Below are 17,973 nucleotides of genomic sequence, written 5' to 3'. Positions count from 1 at the left end.
GGAGCAGGCACGGGGGGGGGGGGGGGCGGGTAGGGAGTGGCCTGAGTTCGGCCTGGCCTGGCCACACTGGACTCCAGTCCAGGGTCCTCTGGTCAGATTTGAGAGCTCCTTCGGAAGGGAACTGCGGCTTCCCAGCTGGGGGGGGGGGGGTGCAGGTGGGGGAGGTGTGGCCAGTCCTGGGCCCGCGCCAGCGGGGCTCGGGGACGTGGCCCCAGTGCAGGCCTGGGGGCCCGGGTGCACTTCCGGGCCCAGGGAGTTGGGGCACTGTGAGAAGACTGGGGGAGCTGAGAATCGGGGTGCGCCGCACGGTGCCGGCCGGGAGGGGCCTCTCGCACCCCGAGATGGGAGGCCTGACTGGGGGGCACGGAGCCCAGGAGAGGGCGCGGTCCCGGGCGGGCGCCCCTGTGTCCACAGCCCCGCGCTGGCGGCGGGGGCTGGGGGCCGCCTCAGCGAGAGCGCAGGGCGCGCGTGGGTGCGGCTGCGGAGGCTGCCTCTGCCCCGGCGGGCGGTGGGGGAGGAGGCGCAGCCAGCGAGCGAGCGAGGCGACACTTTCCAGAAGCTGGACTTCGAAGGGCGGCAGAGTGTGGCTGTGGGGCTGGCGCCCAGCCAGGCTCGCTCAGACCCCGCGCTTCCCGGCATCCTCTGTCCTGGGCCTCGGGGCCGTGCCGGAGGGCAGGCCACCTGAGGGGCACGTGGGCGCTGCATGCATGTCGACGGCGGCCTGGCGCGCTGGTCCCGGCGCAGTCCGTGGGCCATGCTCTCGTCCCCGCAGGAAGAGATGTGAAGGGAAGCGCCACCCACGCACCCTCTAGTGGGGGAAGGTGAGATGAGGTGTCCCGCCCTCTCCTCCTGCCCCCCGCCCCCTCCCTCCGTGGAGTGCGGGGGCCCCTGGGCCTGGACACGAGCATTCGCCCCTGTTTTGTGCCTCTTTCCTCTGTTCTGGGCCTCAGGTGGCCTTTTCCCCGCGGACCCGCGCAGACTCCTCCAGGGGCTGCGCTCTGCCGCCGGGCTGCTTCTGCTTGCGGTGGTTGGAAACAATGTAGCAGGGCCGGGTTGCCTGCCTTTGCTGCTGTTTGTTTTGGTTCTCTTTTTTAAACCAGGGGAGCCAGGCGGCCCTCCCCTGGGCGGCTCCTGTGGTCCCGGCTGGGGCTGCCAGAGTTAGTTTCCCTGTGGCAGGTGCAGCAGACGCTGACACCGCGCTTCATCACGAGTGGGCCGAGCGTGGTTTCCGACCTTCCTTACCTCTTACGCACTTTCCTCTGCGGACCACTCATGCGTTCTCAGGGTCTGTGCTGGACGTGCTGGGTCACGGCTAAGAAAGGGCGTCGCTGGCCCCTTCCCTCAGCGACAGAGGTACTTCCCGGGGCCAGGCGGGCGCGGCTGGCACAGCCACGTGGGGTGAGGTGTGTGCCCTCCTGGCCGTGGCCCAGCAGGGCGTCCGGCACTGTAGGGGCTGCGCACAGCCGCTCACCGGAGGCGGCTCCTCGCTCTCACCACCCAGAGTAAGCGTTCCAGGGCTCCCGGAGCTGCGGCGGCCCCCGGGGGCCCATGGACGCCTGGGAGCTGGTGCCGGCCTCCCGCACGCCTGCGGCGGACATCTGCGCACTAAGGGCACGCTGGGTTGGAGCTCCGTGTCTCCGTTTTGCAGGCGGAGGTTGTGGCTGAGAGGCGGGTGGCTGGCGTCTGCTCTGAGCCTGCTCGGCCGCTCAGCAAGGTCTCTGGGGTGTGTCTTGCACCCTTGCCTTGCCGCTGCCTTCCAGACCCCCTGCAGTGGACCCCAGAGGCCGAGAGGTGCGCGTGTGCAGAAAGCGGGCCCAGGCCCACCAGCCGTGGGGGAGGCCCCGGGGCTCACAGGAGAGGGACGACCCATCCAGACACCAGCGCTCGCCGCCTCTCCCTGTCCTGTGACCAGGCAGCGCAGGTCTGCCGCCCTGCAAGTAGAGTGGACCCCCGTGTCCACCAGGGGGCGCTGTCGCCCGCACAGGAAGGCTGAGGGGTCACGAGGCTGCTGGACAGGTGACCACAGAAGTGGGGAGTGCCGGCTCTGGGCCAGACCATGTGGGTGAGGGACGGGTTCCACGCTGCCTGTGAAAGCCTGCAATGTCACGCGGACAAACCAAGGGCCTGCTGAAGGCTGGACTGGCCAGGCCATGGCCGGCACATGCGTGCACTCGCTGCTGCAAAGGTGAGCCTCGCTGGGCGCCCACCCCCCGCCCGGGCCAGTGTGCATTTTACGTTCTGCCAGCGAAGCGCCCCCTGCCCCCCACTATGCCCTGGGGCCTGGGGCCAGGGTCACTCGGCACCAGGGACCGTGTGGCGACTCCAGCAGAGAGGAGCCCCCGGAGCCTCACAGGTCTCCTCCTGGCTGCTGGGGTGTCTTGGGGGGGCGGACCTGGGCAGCGGGCCGTGGGTGCCGTGGCTGACCGGAGGCCCCTGTTTTCAGAGCAGGCATGTGCCTACTGGTCCCCGTATGCCCGCCTCTCTGTGCAGAGGGGAGGCGGAGCAGCAGCGTGGGCCAGGCGCCGGGCTGGGAGTCCAGCGAGCGACAGGTCTGTGCGTTGCCCTGGGAGCGGCCTGGGAGCGCCCCCAGCCCCCCGTGAGGTGCGTGCACAGCCAGGGCGCAGCGGGCGATCCGAGGACTGCCCGGGTAATGAGGATGAGAGCAAGCCCGCAAGGAAGGGGGCGCTGGCCGAGTGACCAGAGCCGCTGTGGTCAGTCTCCTCGGGGCCCCCAGAAGGGAAGGGGGCTCTGCAGGGGGTGGCCGCCTCTGCCCGAGGAAGACCCTGCCGAAGGGACGGGAAGTGAAACGTCCGCGTCTCCCGCGATTGGAAGAGCTGGGCCGCCGTGGACGCCCCGAGGGCAGAGCGTCCGTGCAGGCGCCGCGGCCACAGGCTCCAGAGCCCGCGGGGCGTCGGGGTGAGGGAGCCCGAGGGCGTCACACTTGCAGCAGGAGCCCAGGCTGGAAGGCTGCACAGTGACCGCCCGGGCACCGCTGTGGCATGCCGGGCCCAGGGCCAGGCCCAGGGGCAGAGAGGGGGTTCGGGGCACAGTGACCGCCCCGGGCACCGCTGTGGCATACCGGGCCCGGGGGCAGAGAGGGGGTTCCAGGCACGGCGACCGCTCCGGGCACCGCTGTGGCATGCCGGGCCCGGGGGCAGAGAGGGGGTTCGGGGCACGGCGACCGCCCCGGGCACCGCTGTGGCATGCCGGGCCCGGGGGGCAGAGAGGGGGGTTCGGGGCACGGTGACCGCCCCGGGCACCGCTGTGGCATGCCGGGCCCGGGGGCAGAGAGGGGGTTCGGGGCACGGTGACCGCCCCGGGCACCGCTGTGGCATGCCGGGCCCGGGGGCAGAGAGGGGGTTCGGGGCACGGTGACCGCCCCGGGCACCGCTGTGGCATGCCGGGCCCGGGGGCAGAGAGGGGGTTCGGGGCACGGTGACCGCCCCGGGCACCGCTGTGGCATGCCGGGCCCGGGGGCAGAGAGGGGGTTCGGGGCACGGCGACCGCCCCGGGCACCGCTGTGGCATGCCGGGCCCGGGGCCAGAGAGGGGGTTCGGGGCACGGTGACCGCCCCGGGCACCGCTGTGGCATGCCGGGCCCGGGGCCAGAGAGGGGGGTTCGGGGCACGGCGACCGCCCCGGGCACCGCTGTGGCATGCCGGGCCCGGGGCCAGAGAGGGGGTTCGGGGCACGGCGACCGCCCCGGGCACCGCTGTGGCATGCCGGGCCCGGGGCCAGAGAGGGGGTTCGGGGCACGGCGACCGCCCCGGGCACCGCTGTGGCATGCCGGGCCCGGGGGCAGAGAGGGGGTTCGGGGCACGGCGACCGCCCCGGGCACCGCTGTGGCATGCCGGGCCCGGGGGCAGAGAGGGGGTTCCGGGCACGGCGACCGCCCCGGGCACCGCTGTGGCATGCCGGGCCCGGGGGCAGAGAGGGGGTTCCGGGAACTCCCGGGGGCAGCAGGACACAGCAGGAACGCAAGCACAGCTCGGGCCCGGGACTGATGCCGGTCCTCAGGGCGGCCTCTCGGGGTCCCCACGTGCACCCTCGTCAGCCACCCGCTTGCACGGAGTGTGGGTCACCCCTCCGCTGTGCCCTCCGAAGAGAGGTTGCTTCCTGTGACCCTCGTCCTTCCTGTGACCCATCTCCCTGTGAACCCCTCTCCTCCCATGAACCCCTTCCTCCCGCGAACCCTTTTCAGGAAGCTGCTGGGGGACCGATGCTGCAGGGAGAGGGCGGGGACTGGGTGGGGCAGCCCCGGCCGCCCCTGCTCACCCTGCCAGGGGGTGGCGCCCCCTCTGTGGGAAACCAAGGCCGCTGCCGCCCTTCGGGGGCCACGTGGAAATTCCCGAGGGTGGGTTTGCTTTATTCCAGCGGGGTGTGGTGCAGCCGGGCGTCCCTTTTCCGTGTAATAGGTCCTGGCGTCCGCTTCTCGGGAGCCTCGTAAAGCCTCATCCCACGTGGCAGGCGCGGACGCCGGGCACCGGGGTCCTCCTGAGCGGAGTGCTCGTGGAGAATCTCTGGAGGCAGACTTCGGGCCAGAGGGGCCCCACGCTGGGCTCGGGCGGCGGGGAGTGAGGCCGAGCGTCCCCGGCCCTCTCCGTCCTGTCACCTCCTTGTCCTCAAGGGCGTTGCCTTTGGCGGGCACACCCGTCTTCCCTGCCCTTGTTCACTGACCATCAGCGGGCAACGGCCCCTTGGGGTGGTTCCTTCCTTCCCTCCTGGCTGGTTTTGGGGCGGGGTGGTCCTCCCTCTCGCTGATTTGCACGCGTTCTGGTTTGTGGATCAGGAGTTGATTTGTTCAGAAACACCCAAGTAGCGCTTGCCCCTGCTCTCCACCCTGAGGCTAGTGGGCAGATTTGCCAACCCCACTGAACTTCCTGGTCTCGGCAGGGCCCTGTGGGCTGAGGACACAGCAGGGCGCGGCCTCGGGCAGCTGTGTGCTTCACTCTCTGGCCAGCCTGGTCTGCAGGGCTCCAAGACTCCTGAAGGCCAGAGAGCCTTTGCAGTGGGACGGCCCAGGGACTTTGCTCTAAGAAGTGGCAGTGAATAGGCCTGGGTGTTTGAAGGAGCCCTCTGAGGACAGGGCCTGGGACCGCAGGGCGGCCGGCGAGGGCATGGAGGCCAGTCCAGGGCGTGGGTCCCACCCCCGTCACTGGCCCCAGTCCGTGCTGGGGGTCTCCCCAGGCTCCTCTGGGTCTCCCTGGGGAGTGCGGAGTGTGGGCCAGGGATCTTAGTCTCCCCTCCTTTTTGGGCACCCCCAGGCCGATGCCTCCCCTCTGAGTCCAAAGCGGAGGGCCACGCGCCAGGGCACACGCGCAGGGTGCAGGGCAGAGGACCAGGGTCCCTGCTCCCCGCCTGGCCGCCATCTTCCTGCGTGTGACCTGCTGCGTCTCCTCCACTCAGCAAAGCAGACGGGGCTGGCCTGGCAAGGGTGGCTGCTGAGCCCAGGAGCAGAGCCCCTGGTGGTTTTCGACCCCCCACACCCTTGCTGGTGCTGAGCGCCAGGCGCCGGGTCTCGGGTGCCTGTGCCACTCGGAGCGCTGTGTGCGCTCGCGGCGGAGGCCCTCCGGTCTGCACCTCGCTGAGCCCTCCCAGGCCCAGGACGCTGGCCTCCCTGGAGGGGTGTCCACTGTGAGGGCAGCCTAGGGACCGGCCATTCAGGGGCCTGCGGGGGGCTGGCCGTGGGCTCCTTGGCCTGTGCCTCTCAGGGTCCCACCTTCCATGGACCTGTCCCTGCTGCCTCGCACGGCGAGGGTGCTGCCGTTGCTCCCGGCGTTTTTCCAGGGCAGGGCTTTCGTCTTGCTGGGATTTCAGTGTTTAGGGCGAATAAGGAAGATTCCCACCGTTTCTGCCGGGGGACCCACGGGAGCGAGGGTGGCACTGGCGGCCGAGCCCCTGCCTCAGCCCAGACACCCCAGGCCCAGAGCTGCCCCGCCCGGAGCTGCCTCCAGCCGCCTTCCTGGGGCCGGGGCCTGGGCTCAGCCTTGCAGCCGAGGCTTCCGTACCGGCTGGGCGGGTGCGGCGACTTGGCAGGACCCGCACGGCCCTTCTCTGGGCGGTCTGGGCGCTGGCTGCCTGGCTGGAGACGGTCGGGGGAGGGAACAGAGACGGTCCCCTGCCGCGGGCCCATGGGCTTTTGTGGGCCCGGGCGACCTCACGGGAGCGTGTGGGCACTGGCACAGCCCTCTGCTGCGCCTGCTGCTGGGCGGGCAGCCGGGGCTCGGCGGCCTCTAACTGAGGGGCACTGCTGGCTCTGGGGCCTCGCGCAGCCTCCTGGCACAGGCCGCCTTGCCCGCGCCTGAGGCTGGCGGGCTCGTCTGGCAGACGCCAGGGCAGGGGTCAGAGGGGGAGACTCGCCGGAGGCGGCTGCCGCTCGGCCTGGGTACCCCTGCCCTCGCGGCTGGCAGTGGCTGGGGGCCAGACGGGACGACTGGGCGGCCTCCCGCAGCCGCTCCCGCTGCTGGGGTTGGGCTTGGCTGGCACTTGGGACAGGACGGTGCTGGTGGCGCAGCGTCTGAGGGCGCCTGTTCGCCTTCTGAGTCCACGCAGACACCCGGGCCCCGGCCCTGGCCCGTGGGCAGCCGCCCTCCCCCTTCCCGAGGCAGGTGGCTCTCCGGGGTCCCGGTGCTTCCGTGGTCTCCCCGATGGCCGGGCCCGGGCAGGACAGGGCTGTCAAGGAGTGTGCGAGGCGGGCGGGGCGCACCTCACCCGGCAGGTGGGCGTCCACTGGCGTCCGCGGGGCCGGCGGTGCATGCGGCGTCTCCTCCTCGGTGTGAGGCGAGGTGGGGGTGCAGTTCTGTGGACTGACGTCACTCGGGCATGGCGTCAGCCCTGACGCGGCGTCACCCGCATGGGGCGTCCCGTGGGCCTCAGCGGCCGATGGGAACGGGGATGCTGAGGTGCACGGGGCCGGGGAGTGGGGGGTTCCAGGCGGCAGGCCTCCCTGCGTGTCCCCTCCCGCGCACACGGCCCAGGCCGCAGCCCAGTGAGGCCTCAGGAGCAGGCGAAGGTTCGCCCCGCCCAGCTGGGGACATGCCAGGTTTGGGTCCCAAGCTGAGCCTTGGGTCTGCGGTCATCCTGGTGGCTGGGCGTCAGTGGGCCTGGCCCACAGGCAGCGTGGAGATGGGCTCAGCCGGCACCGCAGGAGGGGACCCGGCTTCAGGAGGCCGTCGCTATCCCTGCACCAGTGGCACCAAAGCCAGCCGTCCCCACCGCCCGACCCTGCCTCCCGGCCTGTCCCCGTGGACTCATACCCCGGGAGGGCTTTCTCAGCCGCCTCCTCGTCTGTGTGCAGCTCGGACAGGCCGCGGGGGCATCTTTGCAGAGGCGACAGGTGGGCGGGGCCGCCCTTCACGGGAGCGGCTGGCTCGGTGGCCGAGGCAGCGGTGGAGGAGGGCGGCCCGCTGAGGACGACCCTGTGCGACAAGCGCACTCAAGCCGGGCAGGGCTCGGTCCCCCGGGCTCCCGGGTCCAGGCGGGTGCTGGGCTGCGGCGCCAGCACGCTGGGCGGCGCCCTGCACTCTGCGTGGCTCCCAGGGGCTGCTAAGGCGGTGCCAGGCTGCGTGGGCCAGGGGCAGCGTGAGCGCAGCCGCGGGGCGGGGCGGGAGAGGGCCTGGAGGTAGGGCCCGGCCCGAGGGTGCGGCAGGCGTTCTTGGGCTGGGGGAGGGAGGGGGGAGGGAGATAGGAGCCTGGCTGCCCAGCAGTCTCACGCTCCTGCCTCTCACCTATACACACGCACTCACACTCCTCGCCTGTACATGTGCGCTAGCACACACATGCCTCTCACCTGTACACATGCACGCACGTGTACAGACCTCACGTGCACACATGCTCACATGCAGGCCTCCCACATGCACACGTGTGCTCATGCATGCAGCAGCTGGGCTCAGTGTGCTAGCATTTTCGTGGGGAGTCTCACACTGGCGTCCGTGGAGGGTGGCCTGTAATTTCCCCTCCTTGGGGGGCCTTGCCTCCTGCGGCCTCGCCGAGGGGTAGGGTGGTGCCCCGCCCCGGCCTCAGAAGGGCTGTGTGAGAAGGCGTCGCTGCCTCCTCGCAGAGTCCGCAGAGCTCACCCGGGAAACCGCCTGCCCTAGCCTTTTTTTGGAGGAAGGTTTTTAACTCTGAATCCACGTTTTTAATTCCTTCACGTGTCAGTTTTCATAACTTGTGTTTGTGCACAAAACCGTTTCGCCCCGTTTCTTTTTGTCCGCTGTCCTCCCTCACGGGTCTGTGGGGCCTTTCATTTCTGATGCTCCTTGGGTCTCCCCCGTTTTGATCAATCTAGTTGGGAAACTTCCCTATTTTCTTACCCTGTCCCAAGGTAATTTAGTACTTAACTGTCCATTTTGTGTGCCGGGGGTTTTTTATTGTCTTCATTTCCTTCTACTTGCGCCGGGTTCACTGCGTGTTTCTTGTTTTTCTGACTCAATAAGGTAGATTTGTAGATTGTTTATTCTAAGCCTTTTTTTCTAACAAACATTTATGGTTATAAATTTCCTCAAGCTCGGCCTAACTACGTTAAACGAATTTTGTTATATTTTTATAATATCTTTAAAGAGTTTATTTTTAGACGGGAAGGGAGAGAGAGAGGGAGAGAAACATCCATGTGCGGTTGCCTGTCAAAAGCCCCCCATGGGGGGCCTGGCCTGCACCCCAGGCAGGTGCCCTGACTGGGAATCAACCCTGCGACCCTTCGGTTTGCAGGCCGGCACTGCATCCACTGAGCCACGCCGGCCAGGGCATATTTTTATAATCTTTTTCTTTGCGTCGTTTAATCTGCTGTTAAGCGTATCGTGTACCATTTCATTCTAGATGCCGTAGTCTTCAGTTCTGGGAATTTCTGTGTGTGCTCTTTGGCATCCCATGTCTTGTCGAGAGCCCTGGTCTTTCGCTTGGCACATCCCCGCTTTCCTGTGAACCCCCGGACAGGCTCACTCGCGCTGTGCTCCGGCCGCCCCGCCCCCGGCGCTCTGGCTGTGGCGGGGCTTGCTCCCCGGTGCGCCGGACACTCCTGGGCGTGGGAGGCCCGGGCCGCACTGTCTCCCCAGGGCGGGGGCTCCAGCAGGCAGTCCCTCTGCCCTTGGCCAGACAGGAGTTTCGAGGCTGGGGGGGCGGGGCTGCCCTGGGGCCCAGCACAGCCTTCCTTCCGTGGCCGCTGGAGGCAGCGGCCCCTGGGGCGGCCAGTGACTGGGCCCTGCCTGCCCTCAGCTGAGTGGTCTGCCAAAGGTCTGGGCGGCTCAGTCCGTGCTCCCAGAGTCCCTTTCCTGGGCCACCCGTCCCGTCTGGCGCCCGCCGTGCGCACGGTTGCGCCCTCGGCCCGGCCCCCGCACCGCACCGCCGTGCTGGCCGCGGCCGCACTCGGCTGCAACGGGCATTTTCCCAGCCGGCCGCGGTGGAGGGCGGCCGTCCAGGCCCGGACCGTGGCCCCGTCGTCGCAGACGTGGTGTTACCGGCCCCTGGGCCTCCTGCTGCCTGTGCGTCGGCTCACGGGTCTCTAGCTCCTCGTCGTTGGGGAGCTGCAGTTCGGGTTCCCTGAGTTCTCTAGCCCCTCTGTTCCAACCTCTCCTCGTGTCCCTTTGTCTCTCGGTGGTTGGACGTTGGGGGCAGGCTGCAGAGGAGCCCGTGGAGGAGGTCGCGGAGAGGGGCCCGCAGGGGCGGGACCGGGGTGGACTCGTGCGGCTGCGTCGCACGCCCAGGTCCAGGGGACGGCTCTGAGGTGCGCGGGCAGAGGTGCAGGCATGCACGTGCCTCTTGCCTTGGGCCGAGAGGCCCCGCAGCGGCGTGCTCGCCCGGCACCGGTCTCGGGGTTCGGGTCCTCCCACAGAAAGAGCTGAGGTGGAAGTGGCCGGTTCTGGGGCTGGGACAGGCGGCAGGTGGCGAGTCCAGAGGCGCCTTCCAGTGCTGCGCTGCCCCAGCTGCCCGGGGCCGGCTGTCCTGCGGGCCCTCTGGGTGGCTGTGGGGCGCGTCCTGGGAGGGCAGGGGCGGCCTCCCCCTGGTACCGGCGCTCCGTGAAGGAGGCCACGGCCACCCGGGTCGCATGCGCACACCCGCCGCCAGGTGCTGTCGACGCTTTCGGCCAGGTCTGCTGCCCGCGCCCCCTGCAGGGGCGGCCTCTGCCGGGCCTGCGAGCTCCTGGTCCGGACGCCCGCAGCCTGCTGGCCCTGTCTTTCCGAGGCCGTCCGCACGGGGGCGTGCCGGAGCCCCTCGCCACCGGGCAGGCGGCGGCGGCAGCCTGGGTGCAGCCCCGCGGGCGCCCGCCTGCTGCCTGCCTCGCGGGCCGGGGCCGGGCCCGGGCGCTCTGGCCCTGGAGCCAGTGGGCAGGGCCGCCGCCTGCTCCCAGGGGAGCTGTCCGGGTTGGGCCGGAGGGGCCCCCCGACGGCCTCCCTGGGGCCCTGCCCTCCCCGCAGAGCACCGCCCGCCAGGCGCCACTCTGCAACGTCGGCTGGGACCCGCCCTCATCTCCCCAGCGGCCTTGGCCTGTGAATGGGGCGGCTGTGTGAGTCCCGGCCGGAGCCCTCCTTTCCCCGCATCCTCATTGGCGGCCGCCCTGGGAGGGCGGGGGCGGCGTTGCCTCTGCCCCGGGGCTCCCACGTCCCTCGGCCCGTCTGAGCTGTCCCAGCATGCCGGGGGAGCACAGCAGCCTCCCTGCAGACCGGGCTCCGCTCAGCCAGTCCCCCAAAACCGGACTCAGCTGCAAAATGGTGCTTCAGGCGGTCAGCAAAGTGCTCAGGTGAACATGGGGGGCGGGAGGCAGGGGACGACTGAGGGGAGGGTGTCTGATTGTCCCTATTCCCTGCCTCTGGGGCCGGGCTGGGGCATGGTGGCCCGTTGTCCGCTGTCCTGGGATGGCCTATGAGGCCGGAGCCCGCTAGGGGGGGCTTGGTCTGCAGCTTTGTCTGCAGGGGCTCCCCTGAAGGCCCGCAGCAGCAGGAGTGTGTGCGGGAGGGGGCCCCCTGGGTGGTCCTTCTGCCACAGCACCCCACGTCGTCCCCTCCGAGCCCGCTGCACGGACCCCCACGGCTGGGCCGGGGCCTGGAGCCTGTCTGTGGGTGAGTGGCCGTGTCAGGAGAACCCAGGGGGCCCCGTCGGCTGGATGGCCGCTGCAGGGGTGTTGCCAGAGGAGCCTGTCCTGCTCCGCCCGCCTCTCCCTCCCTGGGCCCGCGGTGCCCCCACAGCATCCCTCCCGAGGCCCGAGGGGGGTGGCCGTGCTGGCCTTCAGGCGAGCGTGCCCCTGCGTGGGTGCGCGGGGCTGAGGGCCACGGCTCGGCCCCGGCCAAGGGGGCCCCGGGGAGCCGGACGCGTCACCCGTCCGTTCCAGGCAGCAGTCGCACATCTGCCTGTGAATTTGGTGGGTCCCGATTTTTAAATGAGAGGATCTCTCGGTTTTCCCGTTTTCACCTTCCACTGTAAGCAACTGAGCAGGCCTCCCGGGGGGCCGGCCGGGGGGCCTCGGGGCAAGACCAGTGTGTGCCTGGGCCTCCCGCTATCCCTGTGCCCGCTCCCCCTTCCAACAGGGTTCTCGTGCACAGATCAGCCGCATGCCCGCCGGGGGCTCCCGCCGAGTGCCAGTGGGCAGCAGAGCCCCGCCCACCAGCATGAGGGCTGGGGGCACGTTGGCGGCATCTCCGGGCCGTCGGTCAGGTCGGGGACGGCGGCCGGCTCGGATGGGGCAGCGGGCCGTGCACACCTGCGTGTGCAGCTGGGAAGGGCCGAGCCCTGCAGCAGCCCCCCACCCGCCCGGAGCCGTGGCGCGGGACTGCCGAGGTCCCGGCAAGCCCTGTGGGAGCACGGGGCCCGGGCCGTTCTCGCGGGGCCAGGGAGACCCTGGGAGAAGGGGACAGACAACTCGGCCGGGTGCTGGAGAGCAAGCGGGGGGCCTGCAGTCTGAGCGCCGGGGCTGCAGCGTGGGGCCAGCGGCGCGCGCAGCTCCTGACCTGCCTTTGTCCGGCCGCTCCGGCAGCTCCCTCCCGGTGGGACACCGGAGCTTGTGAAAGCCGCTTTGTTTGGGGTGCCGACTGCCAGCCGCCAGGCCACGGGATACGGCCCGCGCGGCCTCCTGCACAGCACCTGCCCGGCCGCAGCCTGTGGGGGTCTGACAGGACACGGCCTCCCACCTTCGGGCTCCCAGGCAGTGCCTGCAGGGGCGCGGCAGCGCCGGGCCAGCTGGGAGCACAGGGGACCGTCCAGGCTGGGAGCCCCAAGCTTCAGAAGGACCTTTTCCAGGTCCCGCCCAGGGCTCTGCCTCCAGCACACGGGGGCCCCCGGCGGCAGGGGCCCCGTGCTTGCTGGCTCCAGGGGCGCGTGCTCACAGCGGGGGGTGAGCCGGGGCCAGCGGCCCCTCGTGTCTGGCCTGGCCATCGGGACAAGGCTGACCCCAGAGCTCCAGCCTGTGTCCTGCAGTGTCCTGGGGGCACCACAGGAGCTTGGCCTGGGGCTGTGAGGCCACCCGAGAGCAGGTGGCCGTGCAGAGACCCGCCCGGCTCGGGCCCCAGCGCCCCTCCCCGTGGAGCGGCTCGGGCGGCCCCCCGTGCCACCTGCTGATGTGCCTGCAGGTTCCTGTGTCCCCGCTCCCCCCGCACCTTGGGCCTCCTGCGGTCCACGGGGCTGTCTTCAGACATCGCTGCTCTGGCGCTGCCCTGCCTTCACGGTGCCCCTCCCTGGGTGAGGCCTGAGCTGCCCCAACAGCCGTGGGGGTCGGGGGGCACCCAGAGGTGACACGCACACAGCAGGCTGGGCAGGGCCCCAGGGGAGGGGAGGGGGCGCCGCCCTGCCGGGTCCCGTCTGTGGCACTCGCTCTGTGCCTGGGGCCTGGCGTGGCTAGCGCCTTGAAGTTTCACCCCGTTTTCAAAACCCTCGGGTTACTCGTCGTTTCTGGACGGCCGGGCCACGCCCGCCAACGTGCCTGGGGGCTGCGGACACCCGGGACTGGGGGCAGGGCCAGCGCCGGCACCCGGCATGCGCCCTCAGCCGCTCTGCGCCATGCTCCCGGCGCTCGGCTCGCTTCCTGTAGCCACGAGAGCGGCCCCCAGGCACATCCCGGGGCCGCCCTTCCCTGCTGCACGTGCGGTCGCGGCCAGCACAGGTGGGTTCCCCATGTGAGCCGGGGCGTGACGAGGGGCCGCAGGTGAGGCGCGCACCTGGCAGCGAAGGGTCTTGTGGACAGGGCGTGCCGGGCAGCGTGTGACCCCCGCTGGCCAGTGCTCATGCCCTGTGAGGCCCCAGGCGACACAGCTCCTACACGGCAAAGTGGGGCGGGCGTCTGAGGCCGAGTGCGGGAGGGGGTGGGGTGGCCGGCCCCGGCTTGTGGGGGGACTCTGCCCCGCAGGTCCCTCGTCAAGTAAGGAGGGCGGGGCCGGGCCACGGGCGTCCTGCAGGGTGGTCTTTCCTGCCTGGGCCAGGGCCTGGGGCAGCCCAAGCCCACTGCGGCGTCCCGGCCCTCGGCGGCAGGGCCCAGGGTCGGGAGAGGGGCCGCGGGCAGGGCACGCGCAGCCCTTCCTGGGGCCCGGGCTCCCCGCGCGTGCTCCGCCCTGTCCCGGCCCTGGGGCTGTTCCCAGGGGACAGCCTCGCCCACGCGGGGCCCCCTGAAGGGCCTGCGGTGCGCGTGCGCATCCGTGCCTGCCCTGCACCCGGCCCGCCCGGGCAGGGCGGGGGCTCGGGTCCTGCCCGCCTGCCCCCAGAACGCCAGGGCCCTGCCTGGGCCTGGCCGCTCCCCGTACGGTCCCCAGAGGCCAGCACACGTCGCCTTTTAAGGGAAGATCTGCTGTGAGGAGCCGAAGGGAAAACATCTCTCTGGCGCTCGGGAGCCGTTTCCCTTCCGGTTTCTCTTACATAACCCGCCAGCAACTTCTCAAAACAGGACAAAAAAGGGCCAGGCCAGGGAGCCACGGAGACCTTGCGCCCCCGCCCCGTCTGTGGCCTCCGCTCTGGGCCGGGGGCGGGGGCGGCTCCGGCTCAGACGGCGAGACAGTGACAGAGGCCTGGTGTGAGCCGGGGCGGGGGGGGCTGCACCCCCATGGGCCTGAGGGGCCCGAGCATGCGAGCCGCAGGGGCCAGGCCGGCACCCCGCCCACGGCCCTGCGGGGTCACAGGAGGAGGGACCGGCGTGGCGACCCGTGTCGAGCTCATCCCGGGCCGGCGTGTCCCGCTGCCGCTCCGGGCTGCCGGACCAGCACGTGCCCTCCCTGGGGGCGTCCGTCTCGCTGGCCAGCCCCCCGCGCCACGTCCCGCTGAGGCGTGAGAGGCCCGGCAGCGGGGAGCTGGGGGCGTGGCGGCCTGCCACTGGGGTCCCCGGCTCACATGGAAACAGGCGCCATGGAGATACGCATTCGCCCATGTAAAAATAGCCAGACGAGCCTGTTCTGCGTTAGATGACAGTGCATTTTTGTGGGAAAGAACTCTTCCTAAACAGGAAAAAATTTTTGTGAGAAGCAGCCATTGCTGCGAATTTCTGTGGCACCCAGCTCCCTGCCCGCCCCCCCGGGAGCCTGCGCCCCGCGCTCAGGGAGAGCAGGCAGGCGGGGCGGGCGTGTGGGTGCGCCTGGGGCCTGTGCTGGCGGGGTCCGGGGCGGGCGGGCGGGCTGCTGGCACATGGCGGGTGCTCGTGTGGACGCCCCCCCCCCGGGGGCTTCCGCTCTGGGGTCAGGGTGGGGGGTCCCTGTCCCCGTGTCCTACTCCTGGGTCCTGCCTTGGGGAGCCAGTTCCCAGGCATGAGCCAGGCTGGCTGCAGGCCTGCGGCGTCCCACGCCGAGGGGAGCCCAGAGTTTCAGGCTGGGCCCCATGGCGTCGGGCCAGCGGCGAGTGTCCCTGCGTGCCTCTCGCCCCGGCAGCGGGGATGTGGCCGTGGCCAGCACGTGGTGCCCAGTGGGGGTGGGATGTCCCGAGGCATCTCTGGGAGGACCCCCTTGGTGTCCCACTGGACTGGCAGGGACAGCCCCACTCGTCTCTGGGGGCCCGGGCGTGGAACCCGCGCCTGCACTTCGTGCGGTGACAGCTCCCTTTCCTCGGCAGGAAGTCCAAAGCGAAGCCCAACGGGAAGAAGCCGGCGGCGGAGGAGAAGAAGGCATATCTGGAGCCGGAGCACGCCAAGTCCCGGATCACCGACTGCGAGTTCAAGGAGCTGGTGGCGCTGCCCCGCGAGATCGACCTCAACGAGTGGCTGGCCAGCAACAGTGCGTGGGGCGCGGGGCGCGGAGCGCAGGGCGCGGGGCTGGGCCGGTTGCGCGTGCTGCTGGCAGCCAGGCAGCGAAGGCGGCGGCCCTGCGGGCCCTCGGGCGTCTGCAGAGCCCCGTCTGCCGCAGGGGCCGCGCTGCCCACGTGGCCTGTGGCCCGGAGTCGTCCCCCCAGCTCACCGCTCACCTCAGCTGGAAGCTGACACACAGGGGGGCTGGCCCTGCAGGGCGTTGAGGGCCTTGGGTGGGTCCTGGTCGGCCCGGGGCCCAGGCTCTTAGAAGCCACGGGAGGGTCGCCGGCACGCGAGGCAGGGCTCCCCAGGGAAGGGTGATGGGCGGAGGGCGGAGCGGCGGCTGCTTCCGTCAGTGCTCGGGTGGCGCCCCCACTCTGGCTGGGGGTTGTGTCCGGGGGACCGCGGTCATCGTTGGCGTGAGTGGGTCGCGCGCCCCCCCGCTGCGCCGCATCGGGGGGTTTGGTCCCGATGGCCACCAGCCCCTGCCCTGCTCGGCGCCCGCGGTCCGGGCCTGTGCCCGCCTGTCTGACGGGGGCTGCCGGCGGCTCCCGAGGCTGCCGCTCCCCGCCAGGCCTCTGACCCTGGTCCGTGAGACGCGCGGGCAGCCCCGGTCTGAGCACAGAGCGCTGGGCGGCCGCCACGTCCCAGGCGGTGGCACTCACGCCTGCCCCGCTCTCCATCCGCAGCCACCACGTTCTTCCACCACGTGAACCTGCAGTACAGCACCATCTCGGAGTTCTGCACGGGGGAGGCGTGCCAGACCATGGCCGTGTGCAACACGTGAGTGCCGCCTCCGCCGCCCTCGGCCCCCTCCCTCCGTCCGTGGGCCGCGCGAGTCCTCCCGACGCCCGGCTGGGGCCTCTGCCCGAGAGGGGACGCTGGCCGTGGGGGCCCCGCAGGCGCCCACCTTCCCCTGGGACATGCCCCTCAGTTCCTAAGATGCCGCGGAGCTGCCGGGCCTTCCCTGCTCTGGCCGTTGTCCCCACCCAGGGCTCCTGCCGCCCCCGGTGCAGCGGGGCCTCCCCGCAGCCCTGCCTCACACGGACGCGCCGTCCGGGCGCCCCGGCCCTGGCCCGGGCAGGGGCTCGGCTCTCAGTCCCTGGGGCCGGGTCCTGCGGCCCCGCTGGGTCGCAGCCGAGGGCCAGGTCTTCGGGGAGCAGTGCCCCCGACCGTGGCGCGCTCGGCCTTGTTGGCCAAGGAAATGCCCTGGAGGGGTTGCTGAGGTGTCTGCCGTGTGTGTCCCCCCGGCTGGCCCCGGGGAGGGGAGGGCGCGGAGGGCAGGGCGGGGAGCGAGTTCAAGGGGGGCCCAGGAAGGGGGGCGTCGGCGGGACGGGGGTCTCTGTGGTGCAGACCTGCGGCGGGTGCTGGGAGCGAGCGGGGGAACCACATGCCTGCTTGCGTGCGCGCGTGTGTTTGTAGCACGCTCAGGACACGGCTTCCCGGCTACACGCTTGGCCATGCGGTGTCTGAGCGGCCTGCCGGCAGGCGGGGGAAGCCAGGCTCGCTCGCTGCCCCACCCCCTGTCCTCTGGTGTCCACACGGTTGATAAGAGGCCCCTCGGGAGAGGGCAGGGTTGGCGTCGGGCTGACGGGGCCGTGGGCGCCGGCTGGGCCCCGGGCAGCTGGAGGCAGGAGGAGCTCAAGCCCCTGCTGGCGTCCTCTTCCCCCGACCCACTGCACAGGCTTGCTGCCGAGTTGCGTGGGTTGGCACGTGTGTGACTGGTAGAGACCCCTCGCTGCCGGAGAGGAAGGGGCGGCTTGTCTCAGGTGCGCAGAGCCACCTGCCTCCCCTGGGCAGAGCCGCCCCAGCGTGCCCACGTCTGTGGCACCAACAGCAGCGGGCAGCGTTGAAGCCCCGAACAGGAAGGGGAGGGGCCGTGCCAAAAACCCGCCTGAGGCGTGGTGGCTGCGGGGGAGACCTGCGGGCTCCCAGGGCTGAACGGCCGAGAAAGAGGAGAACCCCGAGAGCCTATGCCCAGGCCGTCCTAGTCGTTCGCTGGAAAGGGCGGGCCTAGGAGTGGTGGGGCCTGTGCGTGGCGCCTGTGGGGACGCTGGCGGGGCCGTCCTCAGGAGCCTCGGGGCCGGCAGGCGCTCCCCTGGGATTCTTGGGCCAGGGGAGTGAATGGCGGCCACTGCGGAGCTCTGTCCCCAGCGAGGCAGCAGACCTGCTCCGAGGGCCCCATGGCGTGTTCTCCGGAGGCGGGCAGCGCGGGGGGAGAGCACAGCGGGTCACGGGCACGCGGAGGTCAGGGCCTGCCTGGTGGCTGCACTGGCCCCCAGGTGCCAGGAGCCTCTCAGGGGGCACAGCAGGCACAGGAGGCGTGTCCAGCCCTGGGAGCGGAGCTGCCCCTGAGAAGGCTGTGTCGGCAGAGAGGCTGCAGCAGTGACCGCAGAGGGAGCAGGCAGCGGCCACGTCACGGTGAACTTCGCTGGAGCGGCTCGGCGGGGACAGCCACGGCGGGCGGCGGAGGGAAGGGGCCCTCCGCTGCACGGCGTCAGCCAGAGGCGCCCTGCGGATGCAGCCACACAGGCAGGTCAGACGTCGAGGGCAGGGAAGGGTCCGTGAAACATGACACAGCACAGAATACCAGAGGCGTGCGGAGGACCAAGCGTCTGCAAAGCGGTCGATGCGTCGGCCTTGCGAGCCTACGTACCGGGCAGCACGGCTTTACACAGGACAAGAGGACGGACCGGAAGCAGGAGAAGCAGTCCCTTCGTAGCTGGTAGACGGGACTCAGTGAGAGGAAGTCCCGAGAGCGCGCTCGGCAAGCTGGCCGCGCGGGCCCAGGCG

General features: G+C 70.9%; 2 protein-coding genes across 2 annotated transcripts in view; one reads left to right on the top strand and one right to left on the bottom strand.

The window, feature by feature from the left end:
- Nucleotides 1-17,973, bottom strand: part of TNNI2 (troponin I2, fast skeletal type) — a 210,381-nt gene that overhangs the window by 176,354 nt on the left and 16,054 nt on the right. The gene's annotated exons all lie outside the window — the stretch shown is intronic.
- The window catches only part of MOB2 (MOB kinase activator 2), a 36,189-nt gene that overhangs the window by 12,956 nt on the left and 5,260 nt on the right, over nt 1-17,973 (top strand). The window contains exons 2-3 of the mRNA XM_054570726.1: nt 15,009-15,169; nt 15,870-15,963. Of these exons, the coding sequence (XP_054426701.1) occupies nt 15,009-15,169; nt 15,870-15,963 (255 nt within the window). The remainder of the gene's footprint in view (nt 1-15,008; nt 15,170-15,869; nt 15,964-17,973) is intronic.

Source organism: Pteronotus mesoamericanus, unplaced genomic scaffold (genome assembly GCF_021234165.1).
Source record: "Pteronotus mesoamericanus isolate MK-2021 breed Mesoamerican mustached bat unplaced genomic scaffold, CSHL_Meso_final contig_214, whole genome shotgun sequence".
NCBI lineage: Eukaryota > Metazoa > Chordata > Mammalia > Chiroptera > Mormoopidae > Pteronotus > Pteronotus mesoamericanus.
The sequence above is the reverse complement of the archived record's forward strand: the minus strand, read 5'-3'. Positions and strand labels throughout refer to the sequence as shown.